This window comes from Monodelphis domestica, chromosome X, assembly GCF_027887165.1.
Source record: "Monodelphis domestica isolate mMonDom1 chromosome X, mMonDom1.pri, whole genome shotgun sequence".
Taxonomy (NCBI): domain Eukaryota; kingdom Metazoa; phylum Chordata; class Mammalia; order Didelphimorphia; family Didelphidae; genus Monodelphis; species Monodelphis domestica.
The window spans coordinates 1,597,727-1,613,069 of record NC_077235.1 but is presented as its reverse complement, the minus strand read 5'-3'; the positions used below and the strand labels follow the sequence as shown (position 1 = coordinate 1,613,069).

General features: G+C 47.3%; 1 protein-coding gene across 1 annotated transcript in view; it reads right to left on the bottom strand.

Moving 5' to 3' along the window:
* LOC103098855 (short transient receptor potential channel 5-like) overlaps positions 1-7,987 on the bottom strand; it is a 39,648-nt gene extending 31,661 nt beyond the window's left edge. The window contains exons 1-3 of the mRNA XM_007507621.3: positions 5,715-7,987; positions 5,107-5,251; positions 3,400-3,541 (exon numbers count right to left, since the gene is read on the bottom strand). Coding sequence (XP_007507683.3) covers positions 3,400-3,480 — 81 coding nt within the window. The 5' untranslated portion in view covers positions 3,481-3,541; positions 5,107-5,251; positions 5,715-7,987. The remainder of the gene's footprint in view (positions 1-3,399; positions 3,542-5,106; positions 5,252-5,714) is intronic.
* Positions 7,988-15,343: the final 7,356 nt, after the last annotated feature.

Genomic DNA, 15,343 nt, shown 5'->3' with positions numbered 1-15,343 from the left:
TTCCCTCTCGCCTTCCCGGCACCCCTACCTCCACCCTCTCCATGGAGAGCCTGAAAATGTTCTACTTCGCCAAAAACAGGAGGCTGTTTGCCGAGTGCTTCCCCTTCCTCCCAGCCTCCTCACGCCACGGCAATCAGAGGCCTTCAGACTCTCTCTTCTCCTGACCCAGCTTACGGGAAGAGCGTGAACTCTCCTCCTTGCCCAGGCCAGCCCTTCTTCTCCAACACTGCCCTCCCTGTCGTCCACACTCTCACCAATCTATTGGCTGTCTCTCTGCTGGCTACACTTGAACCCGACCTGACCATCACCACTGGCAGAAGGGGGTATGTTCAAGAGATGCTCAGAGGTAGAACTGGACATCGGTGGGGTGAACACAGGCCCGAGCATGGCACCTAGATCGTGAGGCTGAGATGAGGATGGTGGTCGTCCTTGACAGTAACAGAAAAGTCAGGCAGAGTGAAGGGTTGGGCAGAGACGACGAGTTTGGACACGCCTACTGGACAGCCAGTTCAACATGTCCAAGAGGTGGGAGACCAAGTCAGGAGAGAACTTAGGGCTGGATAAGTAGATCTTGGAATCAGAAGCACAGAGATGATATATGAACCCAGAAAGCTGTTGAGGTCACCGAGGTGACTGATACGAGAGAGAAGCAAAGGGAAGAGGGTCTAGGAGAGAGAAGAAAAGAGCAGACGGTCTAGGACAGAGCCCTGGGGGCCACCGGTGGTTAGTGGGCATGACCTACCTGGACCAAAGTTCAGCAAAGGAGACTGAGGCAGAAGGGTCAGAAAGCTAGGAGGAGAAGCTAGTTAGCGGCCAAAGGCACTGTCCCACAGTACTTGGAACTACCAGCAAATCATCTGTTTCAAAAGGCAGCCCGGGGGGGAAAGAGGTGGGAGGTCTTTTAGAATGTCACCATTAGAAATACATGTGCAGTTCCAAGCTCTTCTTCTTGAAGTGACACAGTTACCACAATCCACAGTAGGGAGACAGGTTTGGAATATAACGTTCACTCGCTTTCTTAGGAATTTACTCACTCAGCCAGCAGATGCCTTTCTGACCGATTCCCTCCGCTACTCACTGCCTTTGATGCCATTCGGTCATCTCATTCACGTCCGACCCTTTGGCAAAGATATTGGAGTGGTTTGCCATTTCCCGCTCCCAGATCATTTTCCAGATGAGGAAGCTGAGGCAAGTGGGGAGAAATGACTTGACCAGGGTCACCCAGCTAGCAAGTGTCTGAGGCTGGATTTGAACTCAGGAAAATGAGTCTCCCTGAACCCAGGCCTAATGCTCTCTCCTTTGTACAACTATCTGTCTCCACCCCCACCCTGGCCAGCTCCTACTACAGCCTCCTTTTGCTCAAATTCACTTCTGGGGAGGCAGAGTCAAGATGGCGCCATAGAGGCAGTGAAAGTTCAGACCTCTGAAAACCCTTCCTTACCTATTACAAACTAAATGCTCCTAGGGGACTGAAAATCAAACCTAACAACAAGACAAAGCCAAGGAACCCTCCTGCTGGACTCAATTTAAAAGGTATGCCCCCAAAAGCCAGAATTCGAGAACACTTGGGTTTAAGGGAAAGGAAGAAAGAAGGTCCTGCCCCCCCCCCCACCTAGAGCACTAAGCCTCCAGGGCAGCTGGAACCCCTGGGCAGGCAAAGGTATTGCTCTGGAGGGAGTACCTTGTGGGCAAAGCAGTGCCAGGCTCAGAGCATCGAACACAGGTGGTGGGGAAGCAGTTAGAGAAGAAGTGCAGAGCAGGCAGCCTAGTTGCAGCAGTGGAGGCACTCCATATTGCCCCCCCCCCAACGTTTTATCCTCAGGGCAAATCCAGCTCAACCCAGCTGGACTTAATCCCATCAAAGCCTTCAGACAGCAGGGATGCTCAAACTCCAACACCCCTCCCCCACAGACTATGTTGAGAGATTTGCTGACAAAGCTCCAAGGATGAAGGCTGAAAGAAAAGCCCAAAACCACAAAAAAATGAGAGGAGCAAGAGCACAGGCAGGGAGTGAAGAAGGGGGTAAATATGAGGAAACAAGAGAAAAAGAAAAAAGAAATCACAATCAACAGCTTCTATACAGGCAACGAACAAAGAGCAAACGGAACAGAGAAGGATGAAGGAACACCAAGCAAAAAAGCAGAAAACCCAGCGAATTGGATACAGGCTCTGGAAGAACTCAAAATACAATTCAAAACACAATTAAGATAGGCTAAAGACAACTGGGAAAAGAACTTAAAAAGTAAGATAAATCATCTGGACACAGAGGCACTTGAACTAAAACAAGAAAACAGTGCCTTGAAAGTCAAAATTAACCAGCTTGAAAGATGAGGCAAAGGAGATGAAAGATGACCTCCAAAGAAAATCAGACCAGAAGGAGGATGACCAAAAAGCCAGAGATGAAATCCAGACTTTAAAATCCAGAATACAACACCTAGAATCAAGTGACTTCACAAGGCAGCAGGACACTATAGAACAAAATCAAAAGAATGAAAAAAATAGAGGAAAATATGAAGCACCTCATTCACAAAACATAAGATTCAGAAAATTGTTCCAGGAGAAACAACTTAAGAATCATTGGTCTACTGGAAGACCATGACAAAAGAAAAAGCCTGGACATCATACTACAGGAAATTATCCAAGAAAACTGCCCCGATATTCTAGAACAAGAGGAAAAAGTTGAGATTGAAAGAATCCACAGATCACTTCCAATACTTAATCCCCAACTGACAACACCCAAGAATGTTATAGCCAAATTCAAATTCACTTCTGGCTAGTAATTCCACTGACAAGACTAAGGGAAAGAGAGAGGTGGCATGAAAACCCATAAAGCAGAGAGTACCAAGGAGAAGAGAGCATTAGGAACTTTTTTTCAAGGCTAATCTGGTGACAGACTGGAAGGTAACCACAGGAGTTACAGCTGAGAAGGTCCTGAGATATACATTGATTCAGTCCCCTCATTTGATAAGGGAGAAAAAGGAGGCTCAGAGTAGGAAAAGGCACTTGGACGAGGTCACATGGATCCTCGGATTCCAAACCCAGAGCTTTTTCTATACCATCACTTACAGCCATGGCCTGGAAGAAAAGAGAATGGAGGCAGGACGCAGCCAAAGTATGAGGCAACTCTAACAATCCAAGTGTGAGATCGTGAAGGCCTGCACTAAGGTGGTGGCAACAGGAGCAGAAAAGGACTATCACCAAGGAAGAAGGACTGGGTCTTAGTGACTAGCTTGGGATGAGAAACAGGGGAGTAGGGAGAGTCCAAAAATGACTCTGAGGTTTCTGGCCCAGGTGCCTGGGAGAAGCTGAAGCTATCAGCCAGAGTGTTGGGAAGGGTGTTCGGGTCCCACTCTGGGCATGCCACTCATTGCCTCGGTGGAGGCATATCTGTCCCATTACCTGCAGAGTCACAGACTTTCTCAGAAAGCTCAATTCTGATGGAGCGTGATGACTGTGGACCACTTTCCTTGCCTGAAACATGACAGTATCCTGCAGTTGTACGAAGCTTCTTGTTCCAGGTTATGCTGATTTTCTCAGGTAACTAAGGGCAAAGAACAAATGAGGGCAGTCAGGAAAGCGTCCCTAAGCAGATCAGAGCAGGAGTGCACTCTTGCCACCCCTTCCACCCTCTCAACACTGTCACCCAAGCCCCCATGGCCTGCCCCTTTTGTCCCTCAGTGCCTTCCTTTATGTGTGTCTCTCTCTGCTAGAAGCCCCTTTAGGGCAAGGACTTGCCTCACTTTTGTCTTTTTCTCCCTCCTTTTTAGTAAGTGCATAACAAATGCTTCTCTCTCTCTCTCTCTCTCTCTCTCTCTCTCTCTCTCTCTCTCTCTCTCTCATTCAGTCAGTCAGTCAGTCAGTCACTTTCCCCCAACCAAATGGGATTATGACCCAAACAACTGCCCAAAAAAGCCTATACTTTAGTCAGAGTGAAATGCTAAGGATGAAGGCATGGAGTGACTCTAGTCCAGGCAGCGGGACTCCAGCTCAGCAGCAGAAGCTCCATATGGCCCTAGTCTCCATCTTGCAAAGCAGCACACTCATGTACACACGTAAAAGATGATCTGCTTGGGGCACGCGGCATTTTGTTTCAAGTGCCACATATAAAAAGCCTTTCCTTAAGAGGAAAAAAAGCGAAAATAAGACCCTCCTGGAGCTCACTGGGAGCTAGGACACAAAGCCAGCTCAGTCTATGAGATTAAGAACCCTTCAATCCAGGACTGGCGAAAAACTCCAAACAGGGTCATGAAGAGTCAGACATTTAGTCAATTAGTCAATGACGATGATGACAAAATATAAGACTGTGTGAGGTTCCAGAAGCCAGATGACTACTGCCTGGGAGGATTGCAAAGGGCTTCAAAGAGGAGGTAGTAGAAAAGGAAGAGAAGAGGAGGGAGAAGGCCAGGGGACTAGTGTACGTTTACAGCCCTTCACGGTTTGCAAAGTAGTTCTGATAAATCTCATTTGGTCCTCACAATGACTTTGAGGAGGATCAATAATTCCCTTTTACAGATGAGGAAACTGAGGCTGAGAGTACCTGGGAGGCAGGGAGAGGGGACTCAAACACAGGTTTTCCTGACTCCAAACCAAGCACATTTCAAACTCATGCCTATACGTCACCCCGTCAATGAGTTTTTTCTCCCAGTTTTTCATTTTTTCAGTAACAAGTATTTCTTTTTCTCTCTCTCCCCATATGCCATCAACAACGTGTTCTAGATTTTTGTGAGGAATCAAAGTTTAGCTTCCCCTGTCCCATCTTTCACAATTCCCCAACACCCACCCACCACATATGCAGTCATTCATGCCAGTTTCTGTACCACCTTAACCCCCCTAACCCCCTTTGGATCTATGTGCTTTCCATCTTCGGTTCCCTTCATCTAGACTTCTTCCACTACGTTGTGTCTCTGAAATCCTGTCCATCCACCAGAAAAGTCTTCTTTCCCTGAGAACCTCCTCCAAAGCCCCTTGGCTGGTAGAATGTGTGCTGCTATCTGATCTCTGGTATATTGTGTCCACTGGCCTACCCAGCATCCCCCTGAGGGCACAAAGTCCCATATTTCCCACTCTGTACCCCCACCCACCCTTTCACCAAGTGACAGCCTCTACCTGTTCCCTAAAGATGGAGGAATTATACAACTGATACAGCTTGGCAGTCAGCTCTTCCTTCTTCAGATGAAAGTACTTGACGTAGTCCGATGAGGGATTGGACAGCTCAGCCAAGAAGCAGTCGGCCACCCGGCATGTCTTCTTCCTGCAGAGATAAACTCCCATCAGTTTGGCTAACAACCTAAATCATTGTCTACCATTTGATCCCCAACACGTTCCTTCTCCTGTCTGAAGTCTAGACCTCAGCTCCTGCCTCACCTTCCCAGCCCCCAGCCCATTTCCCCCTGCATTCTTCCTTTCCCTTCCCACAGGCCTCCCAGACCTTGACCCCTGTTGGCAAATTTATGGCACATGTGCTGGGGGGAGGGCTGCTCCCTCCACCCTCTCCAAATACATGCCTGAGGACATTACTCACATGACCCACTGCCCCCCCCCAGCCCAGCAGCCCAATGTGAGTGCTTCCTCCCTCCCCTGCCTGGGCTAAGGTGGCAGGCTCACATGCAGTGTGAGGGTTGCAGTTTGGGTACTAGGTCTCTAAAAGGTTCACAATCACTGGTCTTGACCCGTCAAGCCTCACCCAGAAGAAACCCTTCAGAAATGTCACTTACATTGAATGCAGCCATGTTTTGGAGGACATGGCCAATGGGGGAACTAGTTTTGTTCGATGATGTATGTTTGTCGCAATCGTTTTTTTTCTTTTTTTCACATGGGAAGGGAGAAAGGGAAGAAGGAATTGAAAGGGAGAGAGAATTGATTTGTAATGGAAGAAAACAAAGTTCAATTTGCAAAAACCAAAGGCTCAGTCTAACAGGCAGGAAGAAAATCGCTACAAAGTCCTAGAGATTCTGGACCAATAGATCATGAGATGCTGCATAGTCTGGATTAACAGGTTATTACCAGTCTTGGTACCTTTTTTAGCTTTGGTCACTTTGGGGGCACCCTTTGGGAATATGCCTACATTATAATACTTTCTAAAACTGGAAAAAGAAATTATGATGTTGTTATAACTGTGAAACCTGGACTTCCAATTTCTTATGCATTCCTGTCCTCTCCCAGAGGCATTCTATCCCAACCTATACCCACTTCCTCACTTCCCATCAACTAGACGCTAGAATGCAATCCATGCTCCCCAAGTGAAGTGCTACCCCCATCTGTCACCAAACTCTGATGAGGCATCTACTGTGTACTAAGCACCATGGAAACAAAACATCTCCCAGAGCTCACCATCAAACAACAATGTCCTTGGGAGGGATCTATCGCCGTGGTGTCCAAGAGCATAGAATGAGAGAAGATCGAAGGTAAGCATCAGAGGACCGGCTGTATGGTTAGCCAATTAGCAGTCATATGGCAGATGGAAGTGGAAGAACCATAAGCAAGGACAAATTCAATGCCAGTCTCAGACAAAGCAGATGATGTGAGCTGGCCCAGGGATAGAGGCCTACATAGAACTAGAGCTGGAAGGGTCCTTAGAGACCATCAAGTCAAACTCCTTCATTTTAGAGATGAGGAAACTGAGGCACTGAGCAGTTAAGCAAGTTGCTGGCCCACATACACGCAGTCATTTAACCCATCTCTTTAAGCCCAACTGATGTGATTTGCAGTCACACAGAGACAGGATTTGAACTAGGGGGCTCTAACTCTCCAACCTCCCAATCATTCACCAAACAGCCTCCTCACCTTGGAAGATCCTTCCTGTCCCTGGAGCTCCTTCCTCTGATTGGTCAATCCCTCCCAGAACTTCCAGGTGAAGGAAGGGCCCAGGACCCATTCCTGACACCATCCCCCCATTTCAGCTGCCTTTCCCCATTAGAATGTAAGTTTCCTGAGGGCAGAGGCTATCTCCCCAGTGCTTAGCCCAGTGCCTGGCACATAGGAGGGATATATCTCCCAATTATATTTTTTCTTAAACTCTTTACTTTCCGTCTTAGTATCAGTTCTAGATAGAAGAGAGGCAAGAGTTAGGCAATCGGGGTTCAGTGATTTGACCAGTCACACAGCTAGGAAGTAGCTGATTTGAACCCAGGTCCTCCAGACTTCGGGCCAGGCACTGTGCTACTAGCTACCCCACCCAATTACATTGTAACCTCGCCCCCTCGGAGTAGCAGAAGGTGTCTTTGACAAAGCCCGTTAGGAGGAAGAAGAGGGCCCAGGACACTTTTGGTTGGTCGACATGACCTGAACGAAGATTCAGTAACCGATACTGAGGAGAAGGATCCAAGAGAACAGGGGGACTGGCAGGGCCCAAGACTATGAAGAGGTCAAGATGAGGACTGGACAAAAAGCCATTAGATTTGGTCACCTTTTCTGAAGCCTCTCTGGACACCAGTGGGTGGTCCAAATCCAGAGCTGAGGCAGGGTGCTGGGAAGACCCTGGAGTGAAGACTAGGCCAGAGAGAGGTGGCCAGGATCCAGAACGGAGGCGGGCCACTAGGACTGCCCTGTCTCAAAAGCAGGCACTGAAGGCAGATGTGCTAGATTCAAGGCTGACAAGAGCCTCACTGGGAAGACCCTGGAGGAAAGACAGAGGCCTGGCACACGGCCCTGGAGTCCTGGACACGGAAGCCCCCTTGTGAACAGAAGCAGTCTTCAGGGACAGTGGCATCTGTATACCTAGCAACTCCCCTCCAAGACACCCTGAAATATCCAAGTTCCACGCCATTTCCAGAGCATTTTTAAAACCAGCCACTGACTAAAAGCTTCAAACCCAACGTGGCTTACAGAGGTGACAAGAGCACAGAGGTGAAGAGTCCCAGCAATGTTTTCATTGGCTCTCAAAGGTGAGAGGGAGCTAGAGTTAACAATTTAAGGAGTTCATGATGGAAAGGAAATAGGAGTATCCAGACCAAGAATTGACCCCATTCCTCAAGACCTCCCCTTAAATGACAAAACTCCTCCATGATGCCTTCCCTGACTTCAGGCCACAGGTTTTTTTCCTAAAAAAACTGAAAAAGAAAACTGTGGAATATCCTTATTTGGAAAACAGATGACCTGGAAAATAAATACAGGAGATAATCTAAGGATTATTGGACTCCCTGAAAGCTATGATTAAAAAAAAAGATGAATAACAGCATCTTTCAAGAAATCATCAAGGAAAGCTGCCCTGATATTCTAGAACCAGAGGGTAAAATAGAAATGGAAAGAATCCATTGATCACCCCCTGAAAAGGATCCCAAAAGGATAATTCTAGGAATATTATAGCCAAATTCTAAAACTCCCAGGTCAAGGAGAAAATATTGCAAACAGCCAAAAAGAAACAATTCAAATATCTTTGAGCCAGTCAGAATAACACAAGATTGAACAGCTTCTACATTAAAGGACAGGTGGGCCAGAAATATATTCCAGAGGGCAGAGGAGCTGAGTCTTCAACCAAAAATCACTTAGCCAACAAAACTAAGCATAATCCTTCAGTGGAAAAAATAGATATTCAGCAAAACAAAGGATTTCCAAACATTCCTGATGTAAAGCCCAGAGCCAAATGGAAAATCTGACTCAAATACAAGACTCAAGAGAAGCATAAAAAGGCAAACAAGAAACAGAAGTCAAAAGTCATTCAATAAGTTAAAATTGTTTACATACCTACATGGGAAGATGATTCTTGTAACTCCTAAGAACTTTGTCAATACTTAGGGCTGTTAAAAGGAGAATATATATAGGGAGGGTATGGGCGTTAGTTGAATAGGATGGGATGAAAATAATTTTAAAAAATAAGACTTGAGAGAGAAATGCATTGGGAGAAGAGGGATAGGAATAATAGAATGGAATAAATTATTGCACTTAAAAAAGGGATGAAAGAGCTTTTACAGTGGAGGGGAAAACAGGGGAGCTGTGGAAGGGAGCCTGTGAAACTTACTCTCATCAGAAGAGGCTCAATGAGAGAAGAACATACACAATCATTTTGGCTTAGAAATCTTTCTTACCCTACAGAAAAGCAGGACTGGAAGCAGATAAGAGAAGGCAGGTGGGGTTGATAGAAAAGAGCACAAATTGGGGGAGGTATGTAGTCCGAAACCAAATGGGGAAATAGGATGGAGAGTAATACACAGTAATCATAAAGGTGCAAATTTTTTTTACAAATCTCTCTAATAAAGGCCTAATTTCTCAAATACATAGAGATTTATTAGAATGTATTAGAATGCAAGTCATTCCCCAAATGATAAATGGTCAAAGGTGTCAACTGGGTTTTTTGGGAGCCCTGAATTTGTTCCTGTCCCATGAGAACTCACCCTGCGGGCAGTTCTAGACTCATCCATTTCAGACTGAACAATAGACCTTAAAGTACTAGATGATCCCAGTTTAGGTGGGACAAGAGGACCTAATCAAATGTTAAGTATCCTTTTAGTCTTAGAAGTTTCCCACATTGTATCAGAGATCCATTCCCAAGAAGAACCAACACCTGGGCTGGAACCATCCTTTCAGAATCCTTTGTAGTAGACCATTCCAAATACCATGGCCCCTGGCTATAGCCTCTTTCCCAAGCCTACTTACAACCTGTCAGTGTAGGTTTGATGCCCTGAGTTCTCCAAAGGTATAAACGATCCCCAGTTCTATTATTCTTTGGAGAATCACCTCAAGCAGTGCATTCTCCTGGAGATACTGTCCCCAGAGCTCTGGGTTTTGACTCTGTGTAGTTTGTGGCAGTTGGCTCTGTGATGGTAGCCGAATATTGAAACTATCTCTTTCCTGATTAAACACTTGGTTTTATCTACTTTAGTAGTTCCGTGTTTTTCCAAGTGGTCAAAGGATGTGAACAGGAAGTCCTCAGACAAAGTAATTAAAGCTCTCTAGACATGCCAAAAAAATGCTCTAAATCAGTATTAGAAAAATGAGAATTAAAGCAACTGTGAGGTATCACCCTATACCTATCAGATTGGTTATTACAACAGAAAAATGACAAAACATGGAGAGGATGTGGGAAAACTGCGACACTAATGCACTGTGGAGTCGAAAACTGAATTCAACCATTGTGGAAAGCAATTTGGACCTAGGCCATTACTAGGTTTGTATCCCAAAGACGTCAAACAAACAGAAGTATTAAAGGTACAAAAATGTTGCAAGCAGCTCTTTTTGTGGGGACAAAAGTGGAAAGTGAGGGGATAGCCGTCAATTGGACAGTGGCTGAGTAAGTTATCATATATGATTGTAACGGAATACTGTTATGCTAGAAGAAATGACAAGCAGGACAAGCTCAGAAAAACTTGGCAAGACTTAAAACAAACTGAAGCAGAAATAGGCAGAATCAGGGGGCAGCTGGAATCAGTGGATTGAGAGTCAGGAGGTCCTAGGTACAAATCTGGCCTCAGATACTTCCGACCCTGGGTAAGTCACTTGACCCCCACTGCCTAGCCCTTACCACTCTTCTGCCTTGGAGCCAATACACAGTAGTGACTCCAAGATGGAAGGTAAGGGTTTAAAAAAAAGAAATAGGCAGAATCAGGATAACATTATACAGTGACAGGAATGCTGTACAATGAACAACTGTGAATAACTTTAAGTTATTTGCAGCAATACAATGATCAGAAACAATCCCAAAGGACTCATGAAAAAAAATGCCACCTGCTTCCAGAGAAAGAAGTGATGGAATCTGAATCCAGACTGTCAACGGTATTTTTGGAGGCCCCAAGTTTGCCCCTGTTGCTTGGGAGCTTGCCTTAAGGGAAGTCCCAAAGTTGACATGGGCACTGTACCCCCAGAAACCCAGGCGAACTATTATCAGGGAAACTCCCTTGCTCCCTTGCACCCTGGTGACTCTGAACCTAGAAACACCCAATGACCCCCCCCCCCCCCAGGGTCCTGAGATGTTTATCCTCTTTGATTGTCCTCTAGATTTAAGATGGACAAAGAGATGAATCTTTATGCCTCCAGGCAGATCCCAGTCAGATGACCACCTCACCTCGCCCCACCAAATGCTGGAGTGACTAGCAGTCTAAGTCATGTCCACACCATGACACAGCATCTGTTGTAAAGAGTATAAAATCCCCAGAACTGATGTCCTCTGGGGAAACAGCCTTTCCATTCATGCTGTCCTCCCAAGGAACTGCTCCCCATCTTGCTGTTCCACCTTGCTATCCTCCTGGCCACTCTCAACATTACTTTCTAAATTAATAAATTTCTCTTTTTGTTTTTAAGCTAAGTTTTGGAGTCTCGCATGCTTGCATAGGTATCCTTCCTGAACCCCAGGGGTGCACATCTGAACCCCATGACAAAGTGACCTTGCCTTAGACTGAACAATGGTTGGCCAAGCATCCATGAAGTGTCCTGAATAGGAGTGATAGAAATGTCCAAATCCTCAGGGGCCCTTTTGGTCTTTGATATCAAGAAGACCAGCACCGGGATGGAACCATCCTTTGGTGGCCAGGGTAGCGTCTGGTTTAGCCTCTTTCCCAGGCCTGCTTGTAGCCAGTCAGCGTTCTGTGGCATTTCCCTGGACGTACAGAAGAGCCCTCGGTTCCTTTACTCTTTGGCTCTGTGTGCAGGCTGTCTCTTGTCCCGATTCAAGACTGGTCTTCCTGGCTACTTCAGTGCTGCTGGGTTTTCTCCAAGTTGACAGTCCAAAGCAAGCCTTGCTCATTTTCTTTCCTATTTTTTTCTCTGAGTTTCCTTCCACGAAAGGCCGAATGTGGAAAACTATTTCACAGGCTTGCACAAGTGAAATCTAAGAAATTGCATACCTTGAGGAGGGGGCAGACTTGGAGACTTGGAATTCCTTTTGAAAGGTTGGAAATTGTGTTATATGCAACTGGGGGAAATAAAAGCGAGAATGGCTTTTTCTTTCTATATGTGTTTGATTCCTCTCTGGGCTCGACATCTGTTGCCTCGGTTCAGGGAAGACACAACCTGGGGAGGGGTGACACATGTAACAGGGCCTGCATTTTCATGTACAGGATAGAAAACCCAGAATGCCAGTGGGCTTTCAAAGCCAAACTCGATGGAATTTCGGGGTTAGCATGATTCCCGGGATGCCCAGAACTCGCCTTAATTTGACATGTGTAAGCGCTCCTCTGAATGGGAACTGAGCCAGGAGTGGGCCCTCCCTCAAGTTAAGAAACAAGGCCGCACGACTCACTTTTTCCTCGTCCTATGGCCGTCTCGCGAGAGTCAGATTCAGTCATTCGTCGCCCCTCCCTCATTATATTTGCATTCAAACCTGGAATTTTGCTGCCCCCTACAGACCTTAACTTGTTTCTCGTCTGCGAACTACAAGTCCCAGAATGCCAGGGGGCTTTCAGAGTCTCATCGTATTCCCTCTCCGGAACCTATACAATTCTGGGAAACTCTAGCACTCGCTTTCGGAAAGGCGCCACAAACTGCAAAGTATCAAGGGTCCGCAGATCGAGATAGAGGAGATTAGCTGTGTTACGGCGCCTCATGAGGGTCAAAATCAGTCGCCCATCTTTCCTCTCCATTCATATTTGTATTTTACTATGGAGTTTTATTGCCCACTACAGACCTTGATTTGTTCATCTCAAATCTCGGAACTACGCCTCCCAGAATTCCAGGGGGCTTTCGGGAAGACAGTAGACCTAGGTAGGATGGGGCATTTTTCAAGTATAAGAAACAAGACTGCGGGACTCACAATTGCTACGGCTCCTCGCTAGGGTCGGAATCAGTCACTCATCGCTCCTCCCCCAAATGTCTTGACGGGTATACCTTCTAGAAATCCATGATACTGCCCCACAACAATCACTACCCAGTTATTAAACCCCTACTGTGTGCCGGGCGCTATGCCATCTCCCTGAGGATACAGAGAAGGCCGCCAGAACTCCTTCAGTCCGTCGATGAGCACTGATTAAGCACCTAGTGTGTGCATGGGCATCCGGGGAGAGACAAAAGGCGATTCCTGCCGTCCTGGAACTCCCAGGCCATCGGAGGGCATGAACAAGTAAACAAATAAGCACAAATGAGCTCCCGACCGGACAAAGAGGGAATCGGGAGGAGGACGACAAAGGGAATAAGCATTTCTATTGTGCCTACTTATTCTGGGCCAAACACTTTACAGAGATTCTCTTCAATGGGAAAAGGGATGGCACTGAAATCTAGAGGGGTTGGGGAAGGCTTCCTAGAAACAGTGGGGTTTCCTTTTCTTTTAGACTATTTTCCCATTTTCCATGGTTCATGTTCTCCCCCCCCCCTTCTTCCCTCCCCCTCCCAGATCCCACAAGCACTTCCCCTGGGTTATACAAATGTTGTCACTTGCTAGCCATTTCCATGTTATTCATAAACTAGGATTTTCTTGAGCCTGGGCAAGTCCCTTCACCTCCATTGCCTGGCCCTTATGGCTCTTCTGCCTCGGAACCAATACTGAGTACTGATTCTGAGATGGCAAAGGGTTTTTGTCAAAGGGGAGCCAGAGAGCTCAGTATGTGGAGATGAGCTTTCCATGGGGGAGAGCGGGGCAGCCCCAGCCAGAGAAAATGCCTGGAGCTGAGAGATGAAGGCTCTTGAACATGGAAGTCAGAGTCATTGGATTAAAGCATGCCTGGTAGGAGAAGTTGGAAAAGGGCTGGGACCCAGAGTCACACCACCACTTAGAACCAGGGGATAGGGGCTGGAACCCACTGCTCTTGATCTCCATGTTGGGTACCAGTTAAAGGGAGCTCTCTAGGCCTAGCTGTTGAGACTGAGGTCACTTGATGTCACCAGAATCACATGAAGAGATAGCATGCAGTGAGGCAGGAGTAGGAAGAAGCAGCAGAAATGGTTGCAGGCACACTAGAGTGAGTGGAGTTGAGCACAGGTTCGGGGTACCAGAGGCCAATCTTGGATTGAGGTTGATGCTGGAGATGTTACACATGGCTGAGAGCTGGGTGAGGGTCCCTGCACAAGTCAGGTCTGGCCTTCCTGCTAGAGATGTTGGCCCCAGGACCAGAGAACTAGGATTGGTGTAGGGAGAAGGGGACGAATGGCAGGATTGGCATAGGGCTGGGCATGAGGCGTCAGAATCTCTGGGACCACCGAAGACTGAGACTTCTTCTTTCGGAATGGTGGTAGGCTCCATTGCTGTTGCCATCTAGCCTCTTGTTAGAGAATTTCTAAGCACCCTTTACTGGCCTCCCCCTCTTCCCCCTACCCTGAGCTTTCTCCTCCCTTCCTCTCTTTCCCCCCTGTTCCAGGTCTTTTGTCTGCCCTAGCCAAATGGGTGGTGTCTTCCTCTGGGGTGTTGTTAATGTTGGAGCCATTTGGTGTCACCAGAGCTCCAAGAAAACTGTCTTGCAGCAGAGGAAGGGATGGGAATCAGAAAAGGGTCCAGGCCACTTTGGTTCTGGTTCTGAAGGACATGGTGGAAGCCAGTATCACAGTAGCTAGGCCAGGCTTCGGATTTTTCCTGAAGACTGCTGGATCCCAGAGGGCAGGCTCACACTGAGGTCGTTTGTGAGAGTGGAGGCCATCTTGGCACTGGCCTGGGCAATGATGGCGTGCTTTAGTTGGGCACTCTGGGCTGTGATTGTGAGATCTTCCCACTCTGTCCTCCAGCTTTGTCCCATCTCAGCAGTGCAGATTCCGTTTTAGTCGCTGGAAGAGCTGTTGATGGAGCCTAGTAGTCTGGCCATTTGGTGTCATAGAAGGGATGGAGGAAATTTTGCTGGGAAAAGAGCTTCTGCTGGGGAAATTCTGGGATAGGTGCCATAGTGAGGGGACAAGCGATGGCTGCTGAGATCCAGAGGCTAACTGAAGGGGACCAAGCTGCCAGTTACAGAAAGATTTGCTGACTCAGAAAGATAGAAAACACTACCTGGCCACCCTGCAGCTCCAGAGCAGTTGCCTTGCCTACACACTTGTTTCTCTGAGCAGCCATTCCATCCCACCTAGACACTCTCCATTCTCTTGTCTCCACAACAGCAGCCTTGCCCCCACCCCCACCCGTCTCTCTAGATACTCTCATCTGCCGACGTCCTGGGTCTACTCCACCCAAGGCAGAACCCCCACTATGGATGTCTCCAAGGTTAATAGACTCCCACCCCATTAACCCCCTCACCCATTGCAGTGATTCTAAGCCCCCCGGCTGCCATGGTTTAACCCTTAATCTCTTTCCCCCATGGACTACTCCCTTATTCCCACCTTTCACTCCATCCACTAGTGTTCCTCTTAAGCTTTTTCCTTTCTCACTCTCCCCATCTTCTTACTCTCCCTGCGCCCCCCTCCCATGACAGTCTTGGTGGCCTCCCTTTATAGTACTGGCTGTACTTTCACTCATTCTCCTTGGCTCTCTGGTCATGGCAGAGAAGGCTCCCTATCACTA